General features: G+C 48.1%; 1 protein-coding gene across 1 annotated transcript; it reads right to left on the bottom strand.

Annotated features, from left to right (window-relative positions):
* Window positions 1-1994: 1994 nt before the first annotated feature.
* On the bottom strand, window positions 1995-3391 carry LOC119379340 (alpha-(1,3)-fucosyltransferase fut-5-like). The gene is made up of 2 exons (XM_049416675.1): window positions 2541-3391; window positions 1995-2327 (listed from the first exon to the last, which is right to left on the bottom strand). Exons 1-2 carry the CDS (start codon window positions 3140-3142, stop codon window positions 2300-2302), a joined length of 630 nt encoding a protein of 209 aa, XP_049272632.1. The 5' UTR covers window positions 3143-3391; the 3' UTR covers window positions 1995-2299.
* Window positions 3392-11864: the final 8473 nt, after the last annotated feature.

Raw genomic sequence — 11864 nt, 5'->3', positions numbered from 1 at the left:
CCTCCGCAAGGTTCGCCAGCTACTACCCTCATTAGAAACTGTGAAGGAGGGAAAGGGTAGGAGGTTCTTGGTTCACGCGGCAGGCATCTTTCTAGAAGAGGCGTTGGCCGTACGTTAGATGGCGTGGATCTCGATATTTATGCCACCTTCAGTTTCAAGTGGATATGTCTTGCGAACTCCGCGACTAGAATTTGTGGATTGTAATATGTACCGTAAATCACTTCATAAAAAAAAATATTGGGAAATGTTGGTGGTCAACTGCAGTGTAATATTTGCCAGTTTTGGGCAAGTAATAGTCCCGCCCTTGGAGAAATCGAGCTTGGGGACTACACTCTTTAAAAAAATGTTGTGGTATTTGCTAATATTGAGGCAGTAAACGCTTGGCACAACATCCGTTATCTATGTAGTAGCATCAGGGAGTAACTGCCAGATTAGTAACTTTACTATCATGACACTTACTACTCACGCTACTACCTGTAGGAAAGCAGAAATACACAGGTAGTAACTTTACTACCCTGACAATACACCTATTTGGTTTACGTGTGCCGTTGGCATTTTCAAATCAGGGCCAACTTATTACAAGAAAATAAGCTAAAGTAACATAAGCTCATAGTAAGAAGGTAAAGCACAGTTGATTTGAAAATCGTTAAGGCCAGAACTGAACTATAAAAACAGTTTTATTCGTCTCAACTGCTTATTATTTAGCTTAGGTCTGCCCACGCACGAGCTTGTCGACTCAGATATAGGCCTAACCTTTGCTAGACGAGTTCAGCGTCGGCTTGGGAGGGCTGAAGTTCGTGCATTCCAAATTTTAAAGCGCATTTTCAGTCTATCGCGCTGTCGGTTCGTTCAGTAGCTTATCGCATCGGGACCGGCCCAACGACAGTCGACAGCGCAATCGAAAACACTGCAACACCTCGACTACAAGCGGTCAACGGTTGCATCGATGTCGGCGCTGGCTGACGAAATTGGCCTCCAGGCGAGAAGGTCTGCTGACAACACTCGGTCGCTCATTACCGTCGGCATCTCACCGGAGTCTTTATCGGCCTACAGCGAAGCCTCGTCTACTTACCGTACTTAAAGCCGCATACGTTTAGTCCGGTGTGCGCTGCGAGAACGAGAAAAAGCTACAAGACTTCCGAAAACTTCGTCAGCAACTTGTAATGTAGCCGCAAAGTGACATCGATCATGCCGATTTGCACGCCGCTTTTTCGGTTGATAATGTTGCAGGCCAACACATGCACATGTTGTTGGCGCCACATCCACGCGCTCGATACATTTGAAGCGGTATCCAGCACCACGGATTGCAGCAGTATACGTGCGCGCGAGCACCCGAATCACTAGAACGACAATAAAGTGATAACTCGTGCTGGCTGGTGCATACTACAAAAATTGGGTAAGAGCGCAAGGAACGGGACAGACGAACTGATACAGACGAAGAGCTGACCGTCAACCATAATTTTGAATGCCACACAGCTATATACAGCTTTTTCTTTAATGTTTATTGCGGCAGTCTCCTATTCCTACTAGACACCCTTAAAAATTGTACATTGCAGTGCGCAAATAAAAATTCGTTGTCGATGGCGTTTCGTGTGGTTATCCCCTACTTTGCGCTGCTGTCCGATTCATCACTAGAACGCGGTCCTACGAGACCCAGCGGCGCGCGGGGCCATATTAAACGGTTTCATGACTTTTCTGCTACGGGAAGGGCGCATGCGCCACCACACTGCGAAAATACGAGAATTGAAAAAAAAGAGAGGCAAAGTAGGAACACACGTTTGTTTTATTCACAGTATCTTCAAGGCTAATTTTGATCAGTAGTCAAGGGCTACTGCACATCGGCGGAAACGTTGCGCCGTTCTGAGAGCGTGTATTTTTCATGGGGGCTACTGTGCGTCTGATTAGACTTGTGGTCCTCTTCCTCCAGGACAATACATTAGAGCTGTGAGTCTTCTTACGTGTGCTTCGAAGCGAGTCGCACAGGTAACAGTTTGTCACGGTGGTTAAGCGTGTACGTTTCCCTCCACTTGAAAAAAGCACTGTACAGGTCGAAATCATCCATCAAGGTTCTCAGATACTCAGTAATATTCCGCCCAGACACCAGAGAATATGCAGAAACATAAGAATGGTCAGGTACTAGTCCTGCGAGATTCTTGTTCCCGAAGTAGACTGGTACTAGGTCATACTGCAAGGCGTCGTAAATTGCCTCCAATGGGTGCTCGTAACAGCCTGACGACTCAGGTACGAATAAAAGGCGGAATTCCGGGAACTTGGTGAAGCACATCTGCCGTCCGCCACACTAGGAAACACCGCAGCTTCGCACTAACCTACCTTCCAAGGCTCTCAACACACCCTTGAGCGCATAGTTTTTCTTCCCATCACAATCACTGGCGAAGAAAAGATCAGTCCTATCCTTTCGTGGCAGCTTCTTGGGATAGTCCCGTGAAGCAGGCTTATCGGAGAGTGTCCAGTTGCCGAACGGTATGACGAAGCACATCTGCCGTCCGCCACACTAGGAAACACCGCAGCTTCGCACTAACCTAACTTCCAAGGCTCTCAACACACCCTTGAGCACATAGTTTTTCTTCCCATCACAATCACTGGCGAAGAAAAGAGCAGTCCTATCCTTTCGTGGCAGCTTCTTGGGATAGTCCCGTGAAGCAGGCTTATCGGAGAGTGTCCAGTTGCCGAACGGTATGACGACGTCCGCATCCGTCCGCTGTGCCATGGTCCAGTTGAACTCGAAGGCAGACGTGAAACCAATGAGTGTCGTAGGGGCAGTGTCCCGGTGCGTATAGAAAACCCACACTTGTCTCGGATCCCGAAACCTGGGAAGAAGCGTGGCGTTAATAGTCGAGGCGTCGAATAAGACGGCGTCGCTTCGATTTAGCAGAGAGCGGTCCTTGGTAACGTAACAGCCCAGCAGCAAGTCTTCGTATGGGTCTTGAGGCAAGGAATATCGCACTGGAAACGAACAGTGCCGCAGAGCAGTTTCGCCTGTGTCTCGCAAGGACGGGTCGGCGAAGACAGGGTTCTCTCCATCCTTCGTCCATAGCAGGATGCGGGGATTCAATACTGTGCGCACGGGAGAGATGGTGCTGCTCACTGTCAACACTTCGGTCTCAGGAGGAGCTCCTATCATCCGTTTAATGATCGCTGAAACGATGTCGCGCCGGAGCGACCCCAGTACAGCTAGTAATAACAGGCCGATGAATACCCCCACAAAGGAATATTCGCAGAGGCAGCCTGATAACCTTCTCACGCCTCGACCAATGAAGCGACGACACCTACGTGTTCTGCTGGTCTTTCGAGTCGATTCACCAGAACCTCTTGAACTAGCTCGACTGACCGGCCTGGTCGAACTGGGCGAACTTGAGGGACCGGGCAGACTAGGGGGGGGGGGGGGGGGGCGAGGGAACTGGGTGCACTATCGGGGCAATGTGAACTAGAGGAAGAGGATGAAGGCGTATCGTCCTTACGGCTTTTCTGCCGACTTCTAGTTTTCGGTGCCATCGTCCAGCGAACACGCACGATGGTTACTCGATCGCAGCTGGGGCGAACTGGAATTCAGATCACGACGAGGAGCTTCGGAAATTCTGCGCGCCGTTCAAGATCCTGCTGTCGTTCGAACAAAGCTAAATATAAGCCCTGGTGTTTTTATACCCTACTGATATACCAGCTGAATATGCGCGTCACTCCGTCAGAAAAGCTTCACTACGGTGCCGAAAAATGATATCAGCGTTATTTTCTGGGGCTCTACCACGTGCTCATTCGAAACAAAGGCGGACGGTCAGGATAAAGAATAACGAAAGAAACTGGTCTCTACGCGGCATGAAAGAAGCGCAGGCGTATGTTGGCCTTGTCACGACATGATAATCTTATTCGTGCTATCGCATTTTTATTTGGCAGAAAACGTTCGTGAGAAAACAGATACCTTGGTCTTCGCGTACTTATAGCTAGGTACAAGGCGATCCTGGGGGGTCGAAATCCGCATGTGCCGAATGTAGGGAGCACCAGCGCGGCTCACATACGCACGCGAAATATGCGCAGTCGCGTTGCGCGGCCCACGTGCAGCCTCTCCCATTTGTAACTACACTGCGCGAGCGTCGATCGCACGCTGGGTCGGCGAGGCAATAATCACTGGTAGTAGTATGCGCAGCTGCACAAAGCACCTCCAATGCAAGCGTCTTCTGCTATGACGTTTCCTTCCAGTAGGAAACACTCTCTTCATTCCCTTAATTCTTATCTGCAGGGACGCATTGCGCGCAGTCGGGATAGCAGCATCACGAAGATTTCCTTTATTCCAACGCTTTCTTGAACCACTGTTAGCGGCTGCCTTAGGTGGAAAAAATTACCGAAGAGACCGTATATGGATGAGATTTCAGTCCTTATTTCCTGGCGTATCTGCAGGGCTGTAGTAATACAAAACAAAAAGAGGAAGTGCATCAGTATCTTGAAATCTTAATCGCGTACATGTTTTTCTGCTAAGCGCATAGAGATGGGAAACTGGTGCTGCGATCGTTCAACCGCCATGGGAATGATAGGAAGTACAGGCTTCGCACTGCATAGCGTTAGCTATCGAACTGTCTACGGATCGTTTTCTACAATTTCAGTTTCGGTCTTCGCGCAGCGTGAGTAGTGGAATGCGTTGCAAAGCCCCCAAGCAGTTCCGTTATTGTTCAAAGAAGCTCAAGACCGCTAGGTCTCTTGGTTTGCTTCGACGTTGCAGCTTTACAGGTTGTAGTTGACAGTCTTAGCAAAGCGTCGTGCACTCACCGCTGCGCATAAATGTAGCGTCCCATGTCAGTGCAGGATATTGCATAGAACTACTCACGCTTTTTGGATAAGCGCGTCTTGCCAAAACTCGTTCAAATCGGGTGCAAATCGACGGCGAAGCTAAGCAGACGCACCGTCACGCTCCTCTGTGTCGACTTCACAACAAAACGAGAGATGCGTCGGGGGCAGAACAGTGGGACAGACGCACCTGGCATCGTAGCAGATGATACGTTAAGTGTTTCTCACTCAATACAGTAGATAATGTGTACTTTCGAGGGAAAAACAAAGAGTGTTTGTTTTAAGTGTTGCTAAAAATTAATTCATTATATTGTGATGCCAAATTTGCAACACAATTGCAGAGCAATGCATACCCTGGTGTTTGAATTTGTCCTGGTATCACTTCCATCTTACAGTCACGCGAACTTTTTGCAATAACTATTACGTACAAAAGAATGAAGCAAGCTTTAATAGGAAATAACTTGATATCACTTTGTTTTACACTCGGCAGACAAGCGCCCCGAATCTCAAGAACGTAATCCACCCAAAACAGATCCGAAGTCTGTACTTCCCATCATTCCCATGGTGGCTGAAGATTGCTGAAATGCCACTCAAGGAGCCCGCATAGACACTAGCGCCAGAATCCCCTCTAGGTATTATAGATGAAACTCTATGGCTCAGCGCTTTTGTCTTTCTACTTTCTTGTTTCTTGAAATAGAGCGACCCCACGGGGCGCATATCGACCTGAAAAAAGCAGCGTAGCGGACGACACCTGCACTGGAGATACGTTGTGCGCCTTGCACGTACACTTCGACCGCTCTCGCAAATTATCGCAGTTTTAACGCGCTGACGCGACGTGGCATCGACGCTCTGGCGATACAGTTAAAATCGGAGAGGCTGCACGTGACGGGTACAACTAAGCAGAGAACGTAGTACAAGCGGCATAAGTTGAACAGAAGCTATAGTACGGACGCTCAGTCCAGTTTACTGAAAGTGCTACTTAGCCTCAGTAATCTATTGCCGGAAACCAGGGTTGCCACTGACTTTCGAGTAAATGTCGCCAAACGACGCGCAAAAAGTCGCCAAAAGTCGCCATTTTTTTACAAATTTCGCCAAAAATATCGCCATTCTAGATATAAACGACATACCTTGTAATAAAAATTTCCACTCACGTATAGAACCGTAGAATACAGTACCATCTAAGACCCTTAAATTATATAGACGTTTCTCAATGCCAGTCGTATCGCCCGCTTCACCATGGGAGTGCATGGTGCTGCTTCTCCGACTAGCCGCAAGATGTGCGTGGTGGCGTAAGGGTGAATGAAGAAAACGCTCATGATATCCTTCCATCCCCGTCCGCTCGTCTCAAAGGTAAAAGTGTGGTAAAGCTTGGACGAAAACCGTGAAAGCGTTGTTTGCAGACAGCTTTACGCAGCCTTATATGAATTATAAGGATTAAGAGGTTTATTGAAGGTAAGACGACATAATTCTTACACGACGGATCATTAGTGAGTCTTACACCTTTTAAGTGTGTAATATGATAAAGGACGCCACCGACCCTTTTTTTAAGTCACTTATATCTACGCGTGTCAATCCGACGCGTTATTATTGAACAGGTAGACAATGTAAAATGTTATATAGCTATTGTTGTCATTGCACACGCTCACCGAGAACAGTGGACAATGCCTCAATAAATATTTTTTAACTGCACAAATAGCCGCGTATCCGCCTCTTTTCACTATTCCAAAACAGTCTTTACGAGCTAAATTGGGGGTACTGCAACAGTGAATAATTCGCCAAGCTATTCAGTACAGTTTGGGCTTTGGCGGAACAAATAGTCAGAACATGCGGCCAACCTGTCGTCTATAGCCCCTTCAGAAGCGAAACTTTAGAGAAGCTTAAAGCACCTAAAGCCATAAACTTATAATCAAACACTGCCCCCTCGCGGCTTGCAAGGCAGTCCGCTCACTTACATTTTGCTAGAATGTCGCTGGGGGGCGTTCCAGTACCTCCTGCATCAAAATGAATTGAGATAATACCGAATGACGCGTAATGTGCACATTCTACTCGCGAGTCTAAAGCCATGAAAAATACGGAGAATGTTATCGCTCATTCGTTGGGAAGACACAGAGCTTAGGATGCATAACTCAGTGGAGACCTAAGCCGAAAATCGCCAAAAATTCGCCATGTCGCCATTCATAATTTTAGGTCGCCACGGGCCTCTCAAATTCGCCAATTTGGCGAAAAGTAGCCACCATTGGCAACCCTGCCGGAAACTGATATGTACGCAATGGCGCACGTATAATTCTCACGTTTGCGTGCTCAAAGCTTCTGCGTGCGTGAACTTTAAGGTGCTATTACCGTGTGGTGCAAACGAACCCACCTACCGTGGTAGCTTGACGGCGAAGCTGTTGCGCTGCTATGCTCAAGGACGCCGATGTTATTCTTGACCATATGATAATAACATTAATAATAATAATAAATTATAATAATAATGCCCGGGCTTTAACGTCCCAGATTCCCGACCATGGCGGCTGCGTTTAAAGGGGGGCGAAACGTAAGAAAAAAATAAGAAACGGCTCTACTTGAATTTAGGTGCAATTCAAGGAATGCCAGGGGTCAAACTTAACCCGGAGTCTCACACCGCAGCGAGTGCAATAATAAAACCATACTTTTGGCACACGAAACCCCTCATTATTTTTAATGCACGTGTGGAATAATTATTGGGGTTTCACGCCCCAAAACGACGCTATCATTATCAGAGATGCCTTAGTGGAGGTCTCCGGAACTTTTGACCACCTGGGGTTCTTTAACCTGCGCCTAAATCAAAGCAAATGGTCCTCTCACATTATGCCTCCAATCGAAATGTGGTCGCCGCGGCCTGGATCTGATCCCGTGATCTTCGGGACAGCAGCCGAACACAAAATGTGTACATAATGCATGCACTACGCCCGAACTGTAGCAAAATGCGCACGAGTAATGTGGCCTTGGTAAATAATATACGAGGCTCATCCCGTTTGAGAGCGAATGAGATTACTTCCAATCACCGAGTAGGGTCAGCGTTTAATTTTGTGGCTGCATAAGTACTTGACAAAGCTCTCCCAACAAACTACATGGCGAGTACAGGATTTCTCATTCTTCGGACAGTCCCGATTGCAGCTGTTTCGGGCCCGCATAACGATAATTTCGTTTTATCTGTCGCGCATAGTGCAGTCATGAGTGGGAGGCGAAACACTACACTCTCGCAAGGACGCGTGAAATGGCGTGTCCCATTGCATCGCCGACCAGATCCTTTCAAAGACGATAGTTTTTCTTGGGGAACTTAAACGCAGAAATTTTGGTCTGTCTTTCTGTCTGTTTTTCTGTTTGTCGGCACGTCACTCGATTCAACCACCCGGCCAAAGTTGAACCACTTGCCCAAGGGCCAGCCACCTTGAACGGCTGACTAGGTTCATACTTGTGTACGTTGTTGATCAAAAAGCAAACATTACGCATATCTGAGGCGCAACATCACTAGGTAAGTATAAGGTGGTGTGTTCCTTTGATAGAAAATGCATAGATACGTAATTCTAGAGAACCTAGTTTCTTAAGCTGCGCTGAAAATGCGACTGCGCTGAAACTTGTCTTCTTCCGTGCCCTCTGCACGAGCTCATTGTTGTGTTTCGGTTTCGGTTCAGTATTGCACTGTACGAATGCCATGGGGCGCCGCTCTGGCATTCCTGTTTTAGCCAGGCGACGTGTAAATAAAAGAGTGTGTGGAGAGTACTCGTTGAGTGCGGACGTTTCTTCTGCTTCGGCGCTTCGCGCCAAACCACGTGTTCGGGCTGGCTGGCGCGTCCCCGCCGGTCGCGTTGGTCACCGCCGGTCTTCGCCTGCTGCTGCGCCGGGACTACCAGACCGCAACACAGCACTCATGTTTCCCGACGTATTGCCAGATGGCGTCCATATCTCACGAAGCGCCTCTTCTATCGTCTTTAGATGACATTTGCAGCGAAGCACGCAGATACGCGGCCAATTTTTTTTGCCGGACATGTTTGTCGCATATCTTAATAGGATGGATAGTTGGGATAGTTGGCACGGTAGCATGGGTAGTGCGGCACGAAAGGACGAAGACAGAAGGACGAGCTTTTTAATTTCCTCCTCGCGGGGATATCGTTTGTTTTTTCCATGCACACATTTTTTAATAGAAAAACTTCCACTGACAAATGATTTATGAATGTTGTTTTGATGCTTTATAGGCTTGGATCCTTGCAGTACTACTGCGAAGTGGTCACATGTAGGCGCAGTCAAAACTTAGACGACAACAGGGATAAATTTAGGAGTAGAAGACAGACTTTTAGATATCAAAAAAGCGCGTTTTAAGCGCCAAAAATAGGCAGGCATGACAACGTTTGAGGCCTCCAGGATTGAAAATATAGGCACAATAAATTTTTATATAATTGCTAATAATTTTAAATGAAGACGTTCGCGACCTGTATCTACGAGAGGAAAACAAAAAAAAATATGTAGTGCTGTTTATGATGGCACAAAGGCGCAAACAGTTGAACATTGCCGTACAATTGTCCTTTTTCCCGCGCGGTTTGCAGAGCACGGTCTTTCCGTTTATTCCGTAGCATGGTGAGTCAAGTGTCCCATGTCGAATCAACACACTCCTGGGTGCCTTCATTTTCGGCAAGACTGTGAAGGGCAGAACAGGAGCAGATGGCCAGTCCGCTAAGCGACCAGAAGTGAGGGATGGATGCCTCCTATTAGCCGGGTCGAATTGCGTAGAGCCAATTTCTCCCCTGGCGTTGAACACCTTAAAAAGTAAATTACAAAAAAAAACAAAAGCCCCGTGCACATCACATTTTTATTCCTTCTTTTGCTCTTCACTACCTTTTCCCATGGAGGAAGGAATAAGGAAGGAGGGAGCATGACGTCACGCAGCCAGCCTTGCCAAGCCAACCCGTTTTGAAGCCAGCAGTGTCGGCCCAACACGTGACCTCTGCGTCATGATCACGCAAGAAATGAGGTTTGCCGAGACTTCGGGTTATGGCGCCCGGTAGCTTTTAATCGAAGCGCGCTTGTTCGGCGCAGACCAGCCGGCGGTTCAAAAACAGAACTCCACCGGTAGTACTAAAACGTACCGCGCGCTCTGACGTTTTGATCACGTGTTGGGCCGACACGGTGGGCTTCAATCGCGTGACGTCATGCTCCCTCCTTTCTCTTTCCTTCCTCCATGCCTTTTCCAATGAGAGCTCTCCGCGGTTTTCCATTCGCCAGCCGCTCGAGCCGTGTCAGCGCGGCGGCGCATTGTGGCCGGCGCCTCCGACTTCACTGCTCCTAGCGGTTTTTTTCCGGGAGTTGGTTGAATTAAAGCCCCTCCATCGCGTCTACTGCCGCTTTTTTAAGTACCGCCATCTATTGTTCGACGACGACGCCCACTTCCGGTTCCGGAGCTTCCGGAAGGAAGTTCTTGAGCCACTTCCTTCCGCTTTTTCCTTCCATCTTGTTTCTGCGCACGCATGTGCACACGCGAGAAAGCACATATTTGCTTCTCCGTTTCGCAAGTGTTGTTGATTTGAGGTTCGTCGTAAACTGCCTGCCGCCGAGCGAGCTTTCGCTCGGTGTTTCTGCGTCGCGAGGGCGTGGGCGGGCATGGGGCACGTGCATCAACCGGAAAAGCAGCAGAAACATCATGGTGGCACTTCGGCTTCCGCTTGGCGGGGAACTGGTGTAAAGGGAGAGGGGGCGGACGAGTTGGCGCTACTTCACCTAACCGGCGGAAAACGCATGGAGAGGCTTTAGGTTGAATTAGAGGACCAGGCTGAAGCCCTTAGTAGGGTGGCTAGAATGGGGAGGTGTGCTGAGCGCAGCGTGTTTCCCTTGCCAGAGAGGGTCCCTCTGCGCGCCGATGCCGCCAGGGGCGCTGCTGCAAGGGGCGCTGCATGGTACGGCCGGTACGGCCGCCGCCGTTGCAGATTACCGGAGGAAAGCCTAGCACTTGGCAACGCGGCGTCGTATTTTTCATCGTTCAAGTGGTGCTTATTGCTCAAGGGTCATGGATTTTTTAGGTGTGAGGATATAAACTGAAGAAGAAAACTGCACGTTGTTGCTTCGTTCCTGGCTGCAACTCTGGGTACTGTCGTCGACAGAAAAGGCATGTTTGTTCCGAGTACTGGCGTGGAAAGAGTTATTTTAGAAGTAAGGTCGTGCGATACCGAGAGCTGAGAGGCAGCTGACAAGGAACGCAGCACAATGCGAGAAGCATTTCTACGCAAGGCACGTAGAGGGGAACGACGTTGGGCTAGTTGGTATTGCGTAGTCTGAAGTGAACGACAGCGTGTACAACGTGATATGTTGTACACTTTTATTCCTTAACTCGGGTGCATTTATTTTTAAAGGGGGTTAACCATGCATAAGGAGGAAGAAGAGAAAGCCAAGTGGGCTAAGACCTGTGTTCTGTAGATAGCTCTTTATTGCAGAGTTCAAATAAACTTGCTTCGTGTACGAATGTGTTTCCTTTGAAGTAATAAATCTTTCAACCTGCCGACAAAACGAACACATGACGTTTTGACCAGCAGCTAGTGCACAGTAATGGGTACAAGGGCGAGAGCAGGCAATTTTTTAGGCATGTTTCCACCTTTTTAGAAATCTTAGGTTTTGACCCAAAATTAATTGTTTTGTGTTTTGCCTTTGGGCGAACAGTTTAAAAGGGCTCTGCAAGTGCGTTCAGTAAAATAACGGAAGGTAATTATAATGTAATTACCAATATTACGCATAACACGGCCATCACGGCAATAGTCATAACTATACCAATCCAACCATACAAAAAAAATGGCTTCGCAGCATTATAGCTGTGTACCAGGGGCGTAGCCAAGGGGGCGGTGGTTGGGGGGTTCAACCCCCCCCCCCCAAATTTTTCAATTTTGCATATGTATATATACACGCACACATACAAACGCACGCACGAACATGGTTGAACACCACCCCCCCCCCCCCATAAAAAAAATTCTTGCTACGCCCCTGCTGTGTATGTACGCTGTGCGATGAGCTAGAATCCTTGCGCTATCATTATTATTAGGTATATTATAGCCTAAAACCACCATAAG

This window comes from Rhipicephalus sanguineus, chromosome 1 (assembly GCF_013339695.2).
Source record: "Rhipicephalus sanguineus isolate Rsan-2018 chromosome 1, BIME_Rsan_1.4, whole genome shotgun sequence".
Taxonomy (NCBI): domain Eukaryota; kingdom Metazoa; phylum Arthropoda; class Arachnida; order Ixodida; family Ixodidae; genus Rhipicephalus; species Rhipicephalus sanguineus.
Note: the sequence above shows the minus strand (reverse complement) of the source record. Positions and strands in the feature narration are given on the sequence as shown.

Coding starts and splice junctions, on each gene's coding strand:
- LOC119379340 (XM_049416675.1), bottom strand. CDS start 3,142: ATGATAGGAGCTCCTCCTGAGACCGAAGTGTTGACAGTGAGCAGCACC. Junction 2,328..2,540: donor TTGAGAGCCTTGGAAGTTAG/GTTAGTGCGAAG, acceptor CTTGGAAGGTAG/GTTAGTGCGAAGCTGCGGTG.